This window comes from Pelophylax lessonae (genome assembly GCF_965119305.1).
Source record: "Pelophylax lessonae genome assembly, chromosome: 2".
NCBI classification, from domain to species: domain Eukaryota; kingdom Metazoa; phylum Chordata; class Amphibia; order Anura; family Ranidae; genus Pelophylax; species Pelophylax lessonae.
In genome coordinates, this window is record NC_138769.1 from 492,170,967 (window position 1) to 492,191,658 (window position 20,692).

Consider the following 20,692-nt stretch of genomic DNA (forward strand, 5'->3'; position numbering starts at 1 on the left):
TCTCTTTATTTCTTTATTATCAGTGTGCACATTTATATTAGTGAATATATATTTATCTATATATTTGGTCACATATAGCGCAGCTTTACTTTGTCTATTAGCGCTGTTACTATTTATACATTAATTTCTAACACATAGCATGTACATAGCACACATTACACCCAAAAACACATTCTGCTACTCATCCTGAGTATGGCGATACCCCATGTGTGACACTTTTCCACAGCCTGGCCACATACAGAGGCCCAACATCCTAGTAGCACCGTCAGGCATTCTAAAGGCATATATAAAACACATTTCATTTCCTGAGTACCGATCACATTTTTGAAGGCTCTGTGACAGATGTTGATCACTGGGATGTGGCAGATCACGGACGGCTGGGACAGATGTGGCAAATGATCACTGGCAGATGTGCGGCAGATGATCATGGACAGATGTGGCAGATGATTACAGACTGGTGTGGCAAATGTATGCCAGATGATCACGGACAGGTGCGCCAGATGATCACAGACAGATGTTCACTGTACCAGATTATTTTACTGGGACAGATGTGGGACAGGAGTTTTCACTGTGTTAGGGACAGTAGCTGGGTGATCAGTGAGTAAAAAGCAGTAAAACCGCTCAATACACACTGATCCCCGGCAGCAGCACAGATCTGCTCTCCTTCTGCTCACTGTGTGAGGAAAAGCAGAGCCAATTACGGTTACAATGGCTGTGTTGACATTACATGACAGCTGTGATTGGACACAGCCATCATGTGATCAGGAGGGCCAATCACAGAGCCCTCCTGCCGAGTGGCGTTGCGCTGTGTCCTGGGGACACAGGCACACCGAGATGGCGCAGCTGCGTGATCTCCCTCCTTCTGAAGGACATTCAGGAACATCCACTCGGAAGGAGGAAACGCCCACCCGGCCATTTATATGCAGTAGCCGGATTGGTGGAGGTTAAACACTGGTTTATTCTCAAGCAGGACCCATAATTTGGACAACAATAGTTGGTAAGCTGTCAAAGGTGAACACTGACATTCTAGTAGTAGTAAAATGTATCGGGTAGGTTCTGCTTTCCTCATACTTCAGCACAAAATATTCCCTAGTTAGAGGTTTGGATATTAGGGGATGTACCCATGTTTGCTTAATTTGCCGGTCTCTCTGCGCCTCTATCTGCCTCGCAGCCGGTTCACATGAGGTGACTGCACTGCCCTTGTGCTCTTTAAGCTGTAGATAATTGTTAACCGCACCTGCATGCAGTTCACAGCGTAGTGCATTTCGCATGGTTCCGCAGTACCGTGTAGATTGATGTGGTGTGTTTTTAAAAGTAGTACCATGCATGTGATCCGGCCCTCAGTCTTCTCCTCTTAAGCAGACACGCAATGATTTGCACCTGCTTTGCTCTACACTCCATTTTAAATACACAGCTCAATCTCCTTGCTCAGAAAACTACCAATAAAGTGGAATAGGAGGTGCATGGGGTATAACATCCCCCAGAAATGGGGTTTTAAAAATGCCTTAAACCGCTGACGCACCTTACCGCAGCTATCTGCAGGTAAACACAGCTAAACTCCTATGTTGCATGTCTACGAATATATATATATATATATATATATATATATATATATATATATATATATATATGTGTGTATGTATGTGTATATATATATAATTCATTATTTTCTGTAATGTACTGATAAACATTAGACTTTCATATATTTTAGATTCATTACACACAACTGAAGTAGTGTAAGCCTTTTATTGTTTTAATATTGATGATTTTGGCATACAGCTCATGAAAATCCAAAATTCCTATCTCAAAAAATTAGCATATTTCATCCGACCAATAAAAGAAAAGTGTTTTTAATACAAAAAAAGTCAACCTTCAAAAAATTATGAAAAGAAATGTAGTAGCGCCAAACACTAAAGGCAAATGAAATCATCCATAAAAGTCCAAATAAAGTCCATAAAGGGAAAAAGAAGACGAGATCCCAGATCCAAATTGTGCTGGTAAAGGAAAGCTAGCACCCAATCGTGATGTGCACTCATATGCGCTTACCAGAAATCAATATAATCAGAGCGATGTATGAATCCAAGAGAAGCAAGATGGACCACCAAAATGTTACAAGGATTCCAACTCAAAATGATCTGATATGCTGACACCAGTAGGGTATGGATAGCCTGATATAGGAAGTATCGCCTGGGCTTGCTGCAAGTTGATCCCAGCTCCAGTACCTGTTTTGAGTTAAGGCTCAGTTATGCACTTAATACTTGGTCGGGAATCCTTTTGCAGAAATGACTGCTTCAATGCGGCGTGGCATGGAGGCAATCAGCCTGTGGCACTGCTGAGGTGTTATGGAGGCCCAGGATGCTTCGATAGCGGCCTTGAGCTCATCCAGAGTGTTGGGTCTTGCGTCTCTCAACTTTCTCTTCACAACATCCCACAGATTCTCTATGGGGTTCAGGTCAGGAGAGTTGGCAAGTGTAACGCTCCTGCGTTTTATGTATGATGTGGATTTACAGCTGCAGAAATATTCCACTTCAGTAGTCATGTAGAGAAACGCTGAGACACCAATCCCAACTCCCAAAGACTCATCATGTGTGGATGATCTCAATTCAGCAAGTAAATACACACACTCAATAAGAAGTTCCTGGAGTGATCTATGTATATAGTAGTATAGAGGTGATAGGCTGAAGAGACAGGTTGAGTTGAGACGATAGGTGACAGACACTTGAGAGGAATGTTCTTGAGAATGAGATAGTAACAGGTGGGATGCAGATAGGTTAGCAATTATGTATGGTAGTAGATGATAGGATAGGATAGCAGATGACATACAGGAGAGACTAACCCAGTGCAAGAGCAGATGATAGTAGGCTCAAGAGCTAGCAATCTAGATAGTGCAGATGTAGTAACAGTCCTTAGTATGCAGAGCTAGACAGTGTAAGCTTTAGTATGAAGGTTATTGAGGTTTCCCCTGTGGGGTACTTATCACTAGTAGCAATGTAGCAGAGGAGAGGAGCGGATGATCCGGTAGCGGGATACAGGGATCAGCGCAGCGTGGTTCCGACAGCGAGGTATGCTTGCAAGCATGAGAGCTTCAAGACAGGTTAGCATCAAGGCACATCTAGGCACACAGCAGGTTGAACGAACACATGTGAGTGAGAGCTGGTGATTTAAATAGCTGTTCAGTCCGGCGCTCAGTGATGATGTCAGCACTCTTAAAGGGAAACACACCTATATGTGCTTCATCTATCTAGGTAGATGGAAAGCACCCGGAAATGATGTGATAGGAGGCACTGAGAGTGCCAGAACCTTACAGCAGGCCAATTGAGCACAGTAATACCATGGTCAGTAAACCATTTACCAGTGGTTTTGGCACTGTGAGCAGGTGCCAGGTCGTGCTGAAAAATTAGATCTTCATCTCCATAAAGCTTTTCAGCAGATGGAAGCATGAAGTGTCCAAAATCTCCTGATAGCTAGCTGCATTGACCCTGCCCTTGATAAAATACAGTGGACCAACACCAGCAGCTGACATGGCACCCCAGACCATCACTGACTGTGGGTACTTGACACTGGACTTCAGGCATTTTGGCATTTCCCTCTCCCCTGTCTTCCTCAGGGTCCGGTCACCTCTTCTCGTTGTGCAGCGTTTTCTGCCACACTTTTTCCTTCCCACTGACTTCCCACTGAGGTGCCTTGATACAGCACTCTGGGAACAGCCTATTCGTTCAGAAATTTCTTTCTGTGTCTTACCCTCTTGCTTGAGGGTGTCAATGATGGCCTTCTGGACAGCAGTCAGGTCGGCAGTCTTACCCATGATTGCGGTTTTGAGTAATGAACCAGGCTGGGAGTTTTTAAAAGCCTCAGGAATCTTTTGCAGGTGTTTTAGAGTTAATTAGTTGATTCAGATGATTACGTTAATAGCTCGTTTAGAGAACCTTTTCATGATATGCTAAATTTTTGAGATAGGAATGAGCTGTATGCCAAAATCATCAATATTAAAACAATAAAAGGCTTGCACTACTTCAGTTGTGTGTAATGAATCTAAAATATATGAAAGTCTAATGTTTATCAGTACATTACAGAAAATAATGAACTTTATCACAATATGCTAATTTTTTGAGAGGGACCTGTATGTATGTATGTATATATATATATATATATATATATATATATATATATATATATATATATATATATAATATACCAAGAGAACAGTAGATATGAGTATCCTGCTGTTTCTATATAATTTATATATTTTTTATTTATTCATGCTTTCCTTTTTTTCATATGCTTATCTCAACCCATGTCAATAGTGATTCATCCAGTTTATGTACATCCATGTGCCTTTTTTATTTTTTATACAATTGCTATACAGTTTCTTTTTCTATATGACATTTTTTAATGCCATCTTCCATTTTTATCCGTAAAATGTATGTATTGATTTTTTTTTTTTTTATTATTCTTTCCCGCTTCTTATGTATAGATATTTTATTTAATTTCAGTACTACCATCTTCTTTGCAAGACTTTAGAAATCCTTTTGTATCACAGTATGTTTTATTTATTCTCATTTTAATATTTCTGCTTTATTTATATGGCAGTGTTTGATCATGTTTGAAAGTGTTTGATCATGTCCATTTTTGTCAACATTTACTAATATCGAAATTCATAAAATCATGTATATACATTTTTTAACATTCTGTCATTTATCATTTTTATATTTTCCCTTTTTTAAATATAGCCACCAATTATATTAGTTCTCCTGATTTTATTCTGTGATTTTCATGCTGCTCTGTGTTGGCTGTGCCTTGATGTCTCATTTGCATATTTGCCTCCTCCACCTTGAGCTATTTAATGCAGTAGCTTTTAAGAATTGGGATGGCTTAGGAAAGGTATGTCACCCTGAAAAGCTTTGCCAGGCCCCCCTTTGTGTGACGCTGTCACAGCCAGTCAGGGGTTGCTTCCTTGCAGTCAAAAGCGGCCACTTTCTGTCTCTATTCAGCCTCCTACTGCTGTGTCATGTGTTATCTGTCCACCAGAGGAGCCCTTATCAACATTGTAGACTTGTGCTGCCGTCTATTAGGACCGAAGAGTTTGCCACCTGTTGCAGTAAATTGAATTCAATGGTGCAATTTGACAAACCCAGCAAAGTAGCTTAAGGAGCATTTTGCCGCATTCCAATCGTAACATGGGGTTTTTTTATGTTCAAGGAATGCAAGGATGTTAATGGAGCCTAATGGAGTGTTCGTTTGATAATGGGGATGTTGGTAAAATTCAGAAGATGCATAATGTTGTTGATGAAACACTGACGCTTTAGAAAATGCAGTTTCCCTTTTTATTTATGTATTTTTTTTTTAAGCATCTTGGATATTTTGAAAAATGAAGCAAAAGCTCTACATGGCCTGTCTGTTTTGGGAATAAAACATGAGGATATCATCAAATACTTACGCTTGCAAGTACATCCAGGAGAAGAAAGTTATGCCTTAGATATCCGTAATTCAGCTATTAATGTGAGTATGTATTTAAAAGTACATTATTTAAAAAAAGTTTGCATTACCTTAAGTATAGTACTGGTGATCAGATTAAAGGGGATATATTTGCGTTTTTTGTGTATCTAGGTATTTCATGTTTCCCATTTGTTTAGCTCCACTATTGTAAAAGCCTATTTGTAGAGCTGAGTTCCTCAAGGTGAAATTTACACAAACAAGTGAATGTGTCAGAATAGTGACTAATTCCTTTTTGATGAGGGTCAGAGGTTTCAGTTAAACAGTGTAACCCGTGGCCTGATGGTTTTATATGCCCCCATTTCTAATATAATCTGCAGAGGATCCCTTGCTGCCCAGGCACTTAAACTTTATGTATAAGGAGGTAAGCAAAACCTTAGACCAGGGGTGGGAAACCTTTTTTCTGCCAAGGGCCATTTGGGTATTTATAAGATCATTCGGGGGCCGTGCAAAATTATCAACTTAAAAATGTGCCTGTTATATTTGGTTTAAACATTTAATTAACTCACCCCTAATGTGATGGCTGCTACTGCTTCTCTTTGGTGAGGTTTGTGATGTTAACTGGTATGGATGATGTTGCTACTCGCAACTGGTTTTCCAGGTTTGCGTCGGTCAGTCTGGAGCGCAGTTGACTCTTTGTGGTGGGAAGTTTTGAAAAGAACTGCTGGCGGGTACAGCTGGCTGGTTCTGCTGTGGGTACTGCTGGCTCAGGCTGGTACTGCTGTGGGTACTGCTGAATCAGGCTGGTACTGTGCTGTAGGTACTGCTGGCTGGTACTGCTGTGGGTACTGCTGGCTCAGGCTGGTACTGCTGGCTGGTACTGTGTTGTGGGTACTGCTGGCTCTGGCTGGTACTGCTGGCTCTGACTGGTATTGCTGGCACTGCTGGCTCTGGCTGGTACTGCTGATTCTGGCTGGTCCTGCTGTGTGTGCTGCTGGCGCGAAATGCTGGTTAGCAGCGACGCCACGCTGGAGAAAGAGACAATATTTCCTGTTTTGGTCACAGGCGGAGTGCATTTGATATCACTCCGCCTGTGACTCACTCAGACTGTCAGAACAGAGACGGAACTATACAGGAAGCATCGGCTCCGTTCTGACATCAGCTGAGAGACACAGACTTGGCTGCACGGAGGGCCGGACCAAATGACTTTGAGGGCCACATAAGGCCCCTGGGCCGTAGGTTCCCCACCCCTGCCTTAGACAAAGCAGTGGATGTAGTATATTTAGATTTTGCAACGTTTAACACAGTTCCCCAAACACAGGTAATGTGTAAGGTAAAGTCTACAAAAAACAGTGTGTAAATGGAAAGAAAACTGGCTAAAAGGCCATATTCAGAGAGTAGTGATTATTGATTCATACTATGAGTGGTCTAGTCTAGGGCAACCAAACTGATAAGAGGCATGGAAGAGCTCAGCTATGCCGAACGATTGGCTGAACTGAATTTTTCTCTTGAGAAGAGGAAATTAAGGGGGGATATGATCAATATTTATAAATACATAAGTGGTCCATAAAGTGAACTTGGTGTTGAGTAATTCACATTATGGTCATCACAGAGGACAAGGTGGCACTCTTTACGTCCTGAAGGAAAACAAAGATTAAATCTACATATATGGAAAGGCTTCTTTACAGTAAGAGCTGTGAAAATGTGGAATAGACTCCCTTAAGAATTAGTTCTGGCCAGCTCAGTAGATTGTTTTGGATACAAATATATATATATATATATATATATATATATATATATATATATATTCTTTTATTTATGAGAAAGACAAGTTCAGAGGCTTTAAAGCAACAATATTCAAGAAAGTACACAATGTGAGACAATATGGTAAAGCACCAAACACAGTGATAAGATATTACAACATTTCTCTAAAGAGACGGGACTAACAGGTCTAAAGAATACCCGGAATTATCCAACCCAGTTTGTGTTTATAAACAGCCCAAGAAAAAGGCAATGCAGATAGAAAAGAAGGGAAAAAGGCAAGAAAATAGAAAGGGAAGAGGAAGGGGGAAAATAGAGGTACAAATGAGAGAGCTTGGGGGGGGGGGGGGGGATATGGAAGCACAAGGGAGGGGGCGATTGAGACAGAGACACAAGGGGGGGGGGGGGTTTACCGTTATCAGCCATTCTCTCCATCAATAGTCTCCGATACCCCAGATACCTGAGGTCGGAATTGGCTCTTACTCTCAGGTATCCCTGTTGAGAAAGGAACACCCTTCATCAGAGAGGATAAACCTTTTTCACCGGTGCCCAGGTCTTGGTATAGTGATCGTGGGGGTGATTGGCAGAGAGGACAAGGTCCTCCATCCTGTTTATCTCCTCCACCTTTTTAAGCCACAGGCCAATGGTTGTGTATACAAATATTTATAGGTAAAGTTGATCCAGGGAACATCCGATTTCCTCTTGGGGGATCAGGAAGGAATTGTGTCCCCTGCTGGAGCAAATTGAATCATGCTTTATTGGGGTTTTTTGCCTTCCTCTGGATCAACGTTCGATATAGGATTGTATTTATTGGATTATATATATTTTTTTGTTCCATTTTATTGGTAAACTGGATGGACTTGTGTATTTTTTCAACCAGACTAACTATGTACTAGGTACAGCACTTTCCCAAATAATGACAACGCAATCTGCTTCAATTTTGAAAACCAATTGGTCTGTCATGGTTTGCAGTCTGGGACAGGGGTACACAGTCGTCGGATTCCCCAATGTCGTTACTCCCCTGTAAGAGACTGTCTGGACTGATGGATCTCCCCACAGATGCTTGAGATTGGAAAATCATTTTCTCTCTCCAGAATTTTGTAGAGTGCTGATGACAGACGCCATCCTGCTGGGTTGGGGTGGTGTTCTGGACGATTTCTTGGCCCAGAGGATTTGTTAACTGCAAAAAAGAGGTCGTTGCCCACCAACAATCTGCAAATGAGGGTAATTTACCTTGCTCTGTTATTTTGATCAGTGTAGCTGCAGGGCTTCCTTGTAATGGTTCAAGTGGATAACACTACAGCTATGGTGTGCATAAATCAATAAAGAAGCATCAGAAGTTGGTTAGCCCAAGAGGTAGTAAATACCCATTTTAATCCATGCTAATGGTCTGCTAGCTTTTCTTGCTGCAGCTTGGCATTGCATGCTGTTGCTAATTCTGGGATTTATTAGGATCCCCATGTGACTGAACCAATTGACACTCCAATTAGGTGCTTCCTTCCACCAAACAGTGCCTCCTGCCCTTGACACCGTTACAGTAGACTAAGCACTAGTATCAGTCCTGTTACCCTATTCATCATACACAGACAAGATGTTGAGGTAAACTCCAAAGGAAAGACTGGTTATTGAAATTCAGACATATACTTTATACCGAACAGAAGGACATTACCCCTCTTAAGGATATTGGCATGACATTGCAAACTGTAAACAGGAAAATAATTAACATAGCTAAAGAACAGCCAACATATACTGTACAAAAATAACTAATTAAACAGCTAGCCTTGATTAATCAGACCAGACTATCCGGCAACAAAGTACATTACACATTATCGTAAGTATACACACAGAGATGAGAAGACATACCGAAACAATAGGCAACCCAATTAACAATGGGAGAGTCCCAAACTTGTGTATACTGTCCACTAGACAAGTCTTTAGAAGACAAACAATTTCCCAGAAGTCTGATACAGTGGAATCAATTTACCTTCATAGATCTTATGGTTGATAAATATTTCCGTCCCATGTAAGCCTCTCCAACCCAGTCTGCAGAAGGGCCACCATATTCCCCCTATTACTCTGTACAAGAATATTATTACACCTTTCCATCCACTCCAGAAGGGTAGCTTTATTGTCCTTATTCAAAGAAGTAATCCAAGTCTTGCTCTCATCGTCTATTAGGTTGTTGTCCATCATTCGAGAATGATCTGCTCTCTCCATCGGCCATAATGAGTGGGTAGGAGGCTTGCCCCTAGTCTCCTCCAAAAGCCCCTGTCCTGGTTGGGTTCGTCACACCCCAGATCCTTTTCCATCCTCAATTTCATCTAGAGGTTCTCCTCCTAGTGAGTAATTTTGCATTAATATTTTTAGATCCCAAATTAATTACTTACATTTTATTATATTAAACCTCATCTGCCATATAGCTGCCCACCCCTTCTGTTTTATTGAGGTCGTCTTGTAAAGTTGCTATATCCAGTTATGAAGTTATTGCCCTGCTTAGCTTTGTACCATCAGCAAACAGTGAGATTGAACTACTTATTCCAACATTTTTCATCAATTTATGAATAAGTTAAACAGTATTGATCACTCCGCTCAAAACTCTAGACCAGAGATCTCCAAACTACAGCCTTCCAACTGTTTGGCAACTACATGTCCCATAAGGCATTGTAAAACTCTGACATTCACAGAGCAACCTAAATGTTTGGCCTAAAATGGGCCTATCCCATTTTCGGCCAAAAATGGGTCAACAATGCCTGAAAATGAATGGCCATTAATGGCCGCAGAAGGGGGGCGCAGCCATCACTTCCCTGTCAGGCGGGTATCTCCGCTTTGTTGCAGAATGGCTCCACCCACCTCCTCCCTTCATGTGCTCTGTGCTGTGGAAGGCTGTGCTGCGGAAGGTAGTCTCTCTCTCCCTCTCCCTCCTCATTGGTGTAATTAGCCACATTGTATGATTTCCTGGTAAATTACTTTAATATCAGGGATAATGTGATTATAGGGACAGTACAGCCTTCAACATCAGTTTCCCATGGCTGCAGGACTACCAGGAGTCCCAGCATGTTCTGTTGAGTCACTGGTTGCTTGTTTTTTCTGGATATCAATGTGCCACATCTAAATTACCAACTATTCTCTCTCTCTCTCTCTCTCTCTCTCTCTCTCTCTCTCTCTCTCTCTCTGACATGGAGGAGCCGGCGTGCAGGAATGTTAATCTCACAAGTTTTGGGGGGGAATTTTCGGTTTCTGTTTCGGTCCACAATTTTAATCTCGGTGCATCCCTAGGCATGATGGGAATTGTAGTTCCCGAACAACTTGAGGGCCATAGTTTGAAGACCCCTGCACTACGTCCACAGGCATTTCTGTATCCAAATTACAGCTCATGTCCTTACAGAATGTTAGCAGGTTGATATGGCAAGAATGTTCTTTCTTAAATCTATTTTGTTTACTACTAATGATGATATTTTTAATGGATTCTTGGATGAGGTGCCTTCTCATTCTTTACAATAGTTTAAATACTGTTGATGTTAGCAAAACTACAGCAAAAAAGATCATCTTTGCAGGCTCTCAGTCATCTTCAATGTCAGGGAGCGATCGTTCCAGTTTGAGGATGAAAGTTTTTGCGGTTTCTAATCTATACAATTCTGAAGCTAAATAGTGATGTTTGTCCCGTCTTGTATCTCAACAGGTTTCTCCAGGTTCAAAGGTTTGAAATGGAATCAGTACATACGGTGATGGCTTTAATTCACCTAGGGGATTTCCTGGAGTTAGTGGACATAAGGCATGTTTACCTACATGTCCCAGTCTTTCCTCCTCACCAGAAGTTCCTATTGCAGTGGAGGACCATCATTATCAAGGGACTTGGGTGCCTATTCTGGATTACCTGGATAATCTGCTTCTCAGGGAGCAATCGATGCATTATCTGGAACACAACTTATCTCTCACGATATGTACTCCGTAGAGGTTTGGTTAGGTCATCATTCCCCAGAAATTGGTATTGGTTCCAGCCCAGAGATTAGAATTGTGGGTCTGCTCCTAGATATGGATCAGGTGAAGATGTTTCCTTCTCCAGAGAAGTGCCTCGCATTGAGGAATTGGGTGTCTTCTCTCAGAACTCTGAGTTACCCCCCACATGTCTTTACATGAGAATTTTTGGGGAAGATGGTGGCCTCGTTCGAGGCAGTTACTTTTGCTCAGTTCTATGATAGACCTCTACAGGGCAATGTTCTGCAGGCATAGGACAGGGGGACAAAGACATTGGATTCTCCAACGACCTTGCATCCCTGGACTCTTTGGTCTGGATGCTTTTTGGTGCAGGGTACTTGGTTTCTGCAGGAGAGGTCTCTGCCTGTCAATGTTCTAGAACTACAGGCAGTCCGTCTGGTTCTCCTGTGGTCAAAGCTGCAGGGTCTCCTGGTAAAGTTTCAATTGCACAATGCCATGGCCCTGACACACAAATCATCAGGGGGCACCAGGAGATGAGCAGCCCAGAAGGAGGTGGACTTTATCTTGTTGTTGGCAGAGATCAATGTTCCCACTCAGTTCCCTGACTACAGTTCACATTCCAAGATTAAAAATTGTCAGACTTCCTCCGTTCCTTCCCAGTTGTTGCCGGAGAGTGGGCTCTCCACCCAGAGGTATTTAAGGCACTGTCAGCAGTAGGGCACGCCCTGTATGTGGTTTTGTTGACATCCAGGTTTAATTCAAAACTGTATAGGTTCATTGCCAGGACCAGGGATCTTTAGACTTTGCGATAGATGATCTGGTGATGTTGTGGGACCAGTTCTTTCTGATACATCCCTTCCCACCATTACAGTTCCTTCCATGTCTGCTTCGCAGGATTCGGGTGGAGGGAACAACGGTGATTGTGATCGCACCAGCCTGGCCCAGTAGAACTTGGTACTCTGACATTTTGAATATGTCAGTGGATGAGCCCTGGATGCTTCCAATCGGCCCAGTCCTCCTGGTACAAGGTCCAATCTTCCATTGTAATGAAAAGTAAGGGAATGTCTAAGGCTGTCATCCCCACACTGTTGAGAGCCAGGACATGGAACTCCTATGTGGCTTGCTGTGAGCCTATGGGTTTTTTTTTCCTTTGCAAGTATGCTGTGGGCTGTATTTTTGCTTTTCTCCAGTGAACATTTGATATCTCTTGCCTTGAGTACAAACGGTGGGTGAGTTTCTGCCTTGACATTAGTGAATGCCTTTGTTCAGGGTGTCATGCATATTGTTCCTCGAGTTAGATCACCTTTGACTCCGTGGGGTCTCAGTTTGGTTCTTTTGGTTTTACAGAAACCGCCATTTAAGCTGATTCGGAACTGTCCTTTTGTCACAGAAGGTTGTGTTCTTGGTTGCTACTATTTCAGCATGAACGATATCTGCAATGGCAGCCCTTTTTTTTGCAGGGAACCATTTCTGGTACTTCACCATGACAAGGTGTTTATTCAAACTCAGCCGTCATGGCTCCTGGTGTTAACTTGTCCCGAGGATTTTCATGATATTGTGAATGAGAAATGGCGGCTCATTAAGCATGTGCTAGTGGTGGCGGTGCGCTTTAAACGCCGTAATCCCTTTGCTGACTCAGTCTCGAACTGGGGGACAGTGCCACCTATGGTGGATCACCCGGTTTCCAGATTAAACAAATCTACTGTGGTACCCGTGGAAGATTCCCCGGCGCTTATGAACTGGGTGGACAGACGGGTGGAATCCCTTTCCCTCCACTTACATGTGTTGGTGGGGTTGGTACTAAAACCGATATTTGTGTCTGTTCTGGTTTCACAGACGGTAACGGAATAGGTTAAGGTTCTTTGGGGTAACTTGACCACTGAGATGGTTCCTGCGACCTTGATTGAGCTCACGAACCAGATGGCCCAGGCCCTAGTGTTCCTGTGTGGCCTTGGTTGCCAGAGTGTCAACGGTAGGGATTGCCATACGCCGCATGGTGTGGCTGAAAAGCTGGTCGGCGGACCAGGCTTCGAAGAAGGCCTTGATCTCTCTTTTCTAGGTGAATGTCTGTTTGGAGACTCCTTGGATAAGTTGATTAAAGGGTTAACGAGGGGGGGTTAGAGTACTATTCTCCCCCAATCCTCCAAAGGCAAGGCGCCCCATGGTAGGGGGCCCTCTTTCTCGGCCCATAGGCGTTTTTTTCGTGCCTCAGGGCACAAGAAAAAGTTAAACCGTTCAGGGCCTCTGGAGGGAGCAAAAAGGCTTTATCGGGTAAGCCCAAGACTAGCCAGTCCGGTTCGGCAGACAAGTCCTCCTCCTGCATGAAGGGGCACTTTCACCCATTTCTGGGGTGGGGGAACATCTGCGTTGCTTTCTGGGACCCTGGACATCCGTGATTCAGGACAGATGGGTCCACAAACTGATTCGTTCAGGGTACAAGTTCTAATTTCAGTCTCATCCAGCAGACAGATTCTTTCCTTCACATCTTCGTCTGTCTCTGGATCGCTTGCGGGATCTCTGGGAGGCAGTGCAGGACCTCTTAGCACAAGGAGTGATTGCGCCGGTTCCTCCGCAGGAACGATTTTGAGGTTTCTATTCAAACCTGTTCACGGTGCCCAGAAAAGAGGGCAAGGTATGTGAAATATTGGACCTCAAGTCTCTGAACCGCTTTGTGCGGGTGCAGAAGTTTCGGATGGAATCCATTCCATCTGTGGTAGCATCCTTTAAATCAGGGGGATTTTCTAACCTCCATCTACATCAAAGATGCATACCTACACATCCCTATATACGAGGGACATCAGAGGTATCTCCGTTTTGCAGTGGCGGAGGAGCACTTTCAATTTGTGGTGTGACCCTTTGATCTCGCCTCCGCTCCCAGAGTCTTCACCAAGGTTTTGGCCCCGATGTTGGCGTTGCTGCGCAAATGAGGGATCACAATCCTGGGATAACTGGACAATCTTCTGCTGAGAGCGCACTCTCAACCAGCCTTGCTGGGCGACCTGGAATTCACGGTTCAGACCCTTGAGGAGTTCGGGGGGACCACCAACTTCAAGATATCTGCACTGACCCTGTTGGTGCATCTGGATTACCTGGGACTGACTGTGGACTCCTCCTTGGCGAGGGTCTTTCATCCCGGGGACAAACTTCAGAAGTTGCAGGGAGAGCACCGGTCGCTGAGGGACAACGATCTCTCCTCTATATGGACATGCATGAGAGCCTTGGGTCTGATGGTGTCTACTTTCGAGGCGGTCCCATTCAATTAGTTTCATTCCAGGCCTCTGCAGAAAGAAATTCTTGTCAAGTGGAAAAAGGATCCATGGTCCTTACACAGTATGTTTGAGCTGCCTCATGAGATCAACGCTCTCTTGGTGGCTTCTGTCGCCCCCCCCCCCCCCAGTCAGGGCAAGTCCTTTCTACTGCTGTCATGGAAGGTGGTCACCACGGATGCCACCCTGTCGGGCTGGGGTGGTGTGCTGGACAATCTCTGTGCCCAGGGACTCTGGTTTACAGAGGAGTCTTCCTTACTGATCAATGTTCTTGAACTCAGAGCGATCAGACTTTGCCTGCTCTACTGAACGAATAGGCTACGGGGATCCCCCGTTGGGATCCAATTGGACAATGCCACGGCTGGGGCCTACATCAATCATCAAGGGGGCACCAAGAGTGCCCAGGCGGCCCAGGAGGTGGCCCAGATTTTGACATGGGCTGAGGAACATGTTCCGGCTCTCTCCGCAGTTCACATTCCAGAAATTGGAGAATTGGCAGGCGGATTACCTGAGTCGTCAGGTTCTGAATCAAGGGGAATGGTCCCTTCATCCGGAGGTATTTCGTCTCCTGTGTGTCCGTTGGGGCACTCCGGAGGTCGACCTGTTTTGCGTCTCGTCTCAACAAGAAGGTGCAAAGTTTCGTGGCCAGGGCTCAGGACCCTCTGGCTGACGCCGCAGACGCATTGGTGGCTCAGTGGAACCTGTATCGGCTGATTTATGCCTTTCCTCCGATACAGCTGTTGAGGTTTCTCTGTAGGCTGGCGGTGGAAAACCTTCCAGTGATTCTGGTGGACCCAGACTGGCCTCGTCAGTCTTGGTACGCAGACCTTGTGAAGTTGGTCGTCGAGCCTCCCTGGCCGCTGCCTCTAAGGGAGGACCTGCTGTCCCCAGGGGCCTGTCTTCCATCCTGCTTTACGATCGCTGGCTTTAACGGCATGGCTGAGAGACAGAGGTCTCTCTGAGTGTGTGATTCCTACCCTGTTGAGGGCTTGAAAAGCGACTTCAGGTAAGATTTATCATCGTATGTGGTAATCGTAAATTTCATGGTGTGAATAGCAATCTTTGCACCCTCCCTTGTTTTCGGTTGCGAGGGTCTTGGCCTTCTTGCAGAAAGGAGTCGAGCAACAGTTGGCCGTAGGGAACGATAAAGGGCCAGATGTCGACGTTGGCAATATTTTTCCAACGTCCATTGGCTGTTAATACCTTAATTCTCAACTTTATTCAAGGGGTGCATCATCTGGCTCTTCCGAGAAGATCCCTATTGCCTCCGTGGGATCTGAATTTGGTTTTTGTCTGTTCTTCAAAAGCCTCCTTTTGAGAATTAGAGACATTTATCTGCTTTTGTGGTCTCGGAAGGTTGCCTTTTTGATAGCTATTACTTCTGCCCGCAGAGTGTCTAAGTTGGCGGCGCTTCCTGTCTTTCGCCCTATATGGATCGTTCACAGAGATGGTGGTTCTCCGACCTAATCCGTCTTTTCTTCCTAAGGTGGTGTCTGATTTCCATTTAAATGAAGACATTGTTTTGCCTTCACTCTGTCCTCAGCCGAAGCATCCCAAGGAAATTTCATTCTCTGGATGTGGTTCGGGCAATCAGGGTTTACCTGTCGGTCACGGGGTCCTTTCGGAAATCAGATTATTTTTTTACTTACTGAGGGATCTCGTAAGGGTTTGGCTGTGTCTGCTGCGACTATATCCTGATGGATTAGGCAGACGGTCGTTCAGGCTTATTCATTGAAGGTTCAGGTTCCTCCTTTCCCTCTAAAAGCGCATTCTACTAGGGCGCTGAGTGTCTCTTGGGCTTTTCTCCATCAGGCCTCTGTTACTCAAGTATGTAAGGCGGCAACCTGGTTGTCCGTGCATACGTTTACAAAATTCTACAAGGTAGATTTATTGGCATCCTTGGATGCCTCCTTTGGCTGCAAGGTTTTGCGGGTTGCTGTTTTAAAGAGACTTGTTTTCTCTTTCAGGGGTTAATTTTTTTTGTTTTGGGTAAGCTCCTGTTGTTCCTGGTTGAGCCTCTTACCCAGTTGGCTACGTTTTAGCCTTTTTGGAAATACGTTAACTGTTTTTTGGTTGCATTCTTCCCACCCCTAATGCCTACACTGCTTTGGGACGTCCCAATGGTTAAGAAGCATAAGAGCTGTGTCTGTCAATGGACAATAGAGAACTGGATTTTTGTAAGAACTTACCATAAAATAGTTTTCTCTGAAGTCCATTGACAGACGCAGCACCCGCCCCTCTGTTATGGGGATGGTTTGTGTCTTTTTTCACTACTTGCTACGAAACTGGCTTGTGGCAGAGTTTGTGTAGGGGTTATGTGTGGGGGTAATGCTGGAAGGGACAGCCCCCTGTAGGTGTGTCAGTGAATTTTTTTCACTATCTAGTACTACTCCTGTAAATGGCGCAAAACCCAATGGTTTAGAAGCATAAGAGCTGCGTCTGACAATGGACTTAAGAGAAAAGGATTTTACGGTAAGTTCTTACAAAAATCCAGTTTTTTTTTTTACAATTGTGTGACGGTTTTCCCCCCAGGTTTTAGTCGCTGGGAGATAAGGCCCTACGCTCTTTTTGTATTTGGTTCGGGCTGTCCGGATACATCTGAAATTAAAGTGCATATAATATCTTACCTTGTAAAACAACCCATTCAGTTTAAATAAAAAAGAGAAAACATTTCTGTATAGGTATAAAAAAAAAAAACCTATATACCTTTTTTGTTTCCCCCTTTTTTATAAGTGATCACAGTCCCTCTGTTCTCGGCTACATAAGAGCTGGAGGAGGCTGTGCAGGGGAGTTGTGTCAGCACAAGTCTTAACATCGGAGGAGAGCAGGCTCAGTTCCCAGAACTGACCACGGTATATTCTCCTACTTGGTGTGATCCATTTTTAATCGCTTCCTGGCCGCGCGCCACAGTTTTGCGTCGGTACTTTGACATTAAATACCGGTGTAATGGCAGCAGATAGCTGCCATAACCCTGGAATTTTCCTACCGGGTGGGCGGTTCTCTTTCGCATAAGTGGCCCTAGCGGCGGAGGTGCCCCCCCTCCCGCTGCTTCCCACTTGTCTTTCCTTCTTCCCGGAGCTGTCGGTATTCGGGAAACCGATCTGGTCCATTCATGTCCCAGGTAGGAAGTAGAGTGAGGACAAGATGGTCCCCACTCGACTCTATGGCCTTGGAGAACCGGAGCGACGTCATACGTCGCTTCCTCCCACGGGCCTTAAAGGGCCCATTTTTTTCATGCTGAAAAAAAATTACTTTTCTCTTACGTCCTCCGACAGTCGCCGCCATCTTCATATTCGTCACAATGGGGTATTAGTCCCTGCTTCGTAGGAGTAGCTAGGCAACAGAATATGTCAATATTAAAGGTTTTAACATATTTCCACCCCCAGGGGGTGGTCCCCTCAGACAATACCCTCCCATTTCCTGTATCCATTCCTCAGTTTCAATGTCTAGCTTGTCAGGAGTGGCTGCATGTCTCTATGCTGGGGCTTTTGTCTCAGCCTTTCTCTTCTTTTTTGATTTTGAGTTTTTTTCTCTTTCTTTACTTAGCTGTTATTTTTACCAGCATCAGTTTAGTTCTTCTGATGAAGAGGATCATGCGGGCTGCGTCTCGGGCTGACCCCCCTGGTCGCAGGTTGTGGGTCAGTGGCTTCTCAGCCCGCCATCGAGCGTTCAGTCAGGTACCGCTCCTGGCGTTCTGAACGACCCATCCCTGTTCGGTGCAGGGATGCTGTGGTGAGGTGGCTACCTCACTGGACGCTGTGCGGTTTCTTAACCCACCTTGCTGCGTCCTGGATGCGACTCTCCCTGTCTCATGTACAGCGGCTTGTTCGCCTGTGCGGGTTCCCCACGCCACCTATGAGGTAAGTGTAAATCTATGTGGGGACCTGTCTGTCTGGGGGGTGTCAGTCTGGGACTGTGTTACCCTGCCTCTGTCACACTGTAAATGTTCCCTATCTCTCTGGTGCTTGCTGTGGGCTGCAAGGAGGGGGGCTGTGCTGCACTTCTGTGTCAGACTGGGCTTGTGTGTCAGACTGTGTGCTGTAAAACATGCATGAATCGTGTTGGGGCACATTACTGAGACCGCTGCGGCGGTCCGCCATGTTTACTGTGCATTTCACTGAGGTGAGGGAGCGGAGTTTTCGGCGCCAAACGACGCCATTTTGTCAGCGCTCGCTCCGGCCGCATGGTAACACTGCTGGCGGCCATTTTCTTGTAGCCTTCCATAGGCTTGCACAGAAGCGCCCTGTATTACATCACATCCTTTTCCCTGGGCGCACCGATCGGAGCAGCAGCAGTGGTCTTTACAGGTTTTATCCTCTCTATCCCTGTGTCCTTGGCCTAAGTTTAGCCTTTATCCCTGTGGGGGTCTCGATTGTGCTAGTGTGCGGTGGGCAGCGCTCGCCGCGCTTGTTGTAGGGGCTGTTAACCCTTTATTTTCCGGTCTGGTCTGGGGGCAATGGATTCTCAGGAAAGCAAATATCCTACCACTTTGGTGGGTTCATGAGGGACTGCTGTTTCCCCCCCAGGGGGGATTTGGCTGCGGTTGTGGCTAATCTTGCTGCTCAGGTGCAAATGCTGGTGGCTGCTCAATCCACAAAATGGCCCAGAGTTTTAATTTCCTCTGATTCAGAGGATGATGGTGATGGGGCTGCTATGGCTGGGGTCTCCTTATCGGGGTCCCGTTCCTCCCTGGATCTTGTGGGGTCCGAGGTGGAGGCTGAGGTAGAAGGGGTGGATAATTCTCCCCCTGGCTCGCCTGAAGAGCTTGCACTCATGGATGAATTGATTGCTTCTATCAAGCAAACGCTGCATTTACAAGATGAACCATGTCCTCCTGCTGCTCTGGCGGCTTATGGGACACAAAAAAGGCGCAAGTCATCGCAGGTTTTCCCCTGCACGGATGATTTTCAGCGTGCTGTTAAGGAGCAATGGCGCAATATACGCAAGCCTTTTGCTGTACCAAGTAGGTTCAGGCTGCGTTCTCCCTTCACACCCGCTACTGATAAACGTTGGTGTGTGCCACCTCCGGTTGATCACGCGGTGGCGGTTTTGAATAAGTCCACTGCGGTTCCCTCAGAGGACGCCCCGGTGTTCCGGGATGCCACGGACAGGAGACTGGAGTCTCTTGCCCGCCATACTTACTCTGTTACCGGGTCTATGCTGAAAGCTTTATTTGCTTCACTTATGACAGCCCAGGCTGTCGCGAATTGGACGCAGGTGCTTAGGCGCGTTCTGGTGGCTGAATCTGCCTCCCCGGCGACTTTGGATATGGTGGATCAAATCCATCAGGGTGTCATGTATCTGTGTGATGCGGACCTGGATATGGTACCGCTGGCTGCACGTGTGCGCAGTGTGGCGGTGTTGTCTCGCCGCTTGGTTTGGTTGAAGTGTTGGTCTGTGGACCAATCTTCGCACAAAACCTTGGCCAATCTGCCTTATGATGGGTCTCGCCTTTTTGGTGACTCTTTGGATACTCTGATAAAGGGGGTCACAGGTGGCAAGAGCACGCTCCTGCCCCACTTCCACAAGCCCTTCAAGGGTCAAGGCTCCCATAAGAAGTCAGGTAAGCAGAAGTCCGGGCAGTCCGGACAAGCTGCGCGTAACAATGCGGCCTGAAGGGGCGCCCTCACCCAGTTCTGGGGTGGGGGGTCGCTTGCTCGGTTTTCTTCAGCCCTGGCTGGCCCGGGTTCGGGACAGGTGGGTTCAGGAAATCATTCGGTCTGGCTACAAGATCGAGTTTCTCCCTCGGCCGGAGAGCAGATTTTTTCCCTCAAATCTTCAACTGTCTCCGGATCCTTTGCGGGCTCTGCACCTGGCGGTGCGGGACCTGCGGGCTCAGGGAGTGGTGCTTCCGGTACCTCACCGGGACAGATTTCGGGGGTTCTATTCCAATCTGTTCACTGTGCCCAGAAAGGAGGGCAAAGTTCGTCCGATCCTGGACTTGAAGGCCCTGAACCGCTTTGTGCGGGTTCGCAAGTTCCGCATGGATTCACTGCGGTCGGTGGTGGCTGCCCTGGTTCCAGGGGAGTTCATGGCCTCCATCGACTTGAAGGATGCGTACGAGGGTCACCAGAGGTACCTTCGATTCGCCATTGCGGAGGATCACTACCAATTCGTGGCGTTGCCTTTTGGTCTCGCCTCTGCCCCACGGGTGTTCACCAAGGTGCTTGCACCGGTTCTGGCTTTGTTGAGAGCCCAGGGCATCTCTGTCCTGGGGTATCTGGACGACTTTCTGGTTCGGTCTGCGACCAACCAGGGTCTGGTGGAGGCCCTGTCCGTCACAATGCAAACTCTAC

The 20,692-nt window shown here is 45.8% G+C and overlaps 1 protein-coding gene across 3 annotated transcripts in view; it reads left to right on the forward strand.

Annotated features, from left to right (window-relative positions):
• The window catches only part of UGGT2 (UDP-glucose glycoprotein glucosyltransferase 2), a gene marked incomplete at its 5' end in the record, with an annotated part of 753,177 nt that overhangs the window by 209,215 nt on the left and 523,270 nt on the right, over nucleotides 1-20,692 (forward strand). For all 3 annotated transcript variants that reach the window (XM_082245311.1, XM_082245312.1, XM_082245313.1), the window contains one exon: nucleotides 5,349-5,499. In XM_082245311.1, coding sequence (XP_082101437.1) covers nucleotides 5,349-5,499 — 151 coding nt within the window. The remainder of the gene's footprint in view (nucleotides 1-5,348; nucleotides 5,500-20,692) is intronic.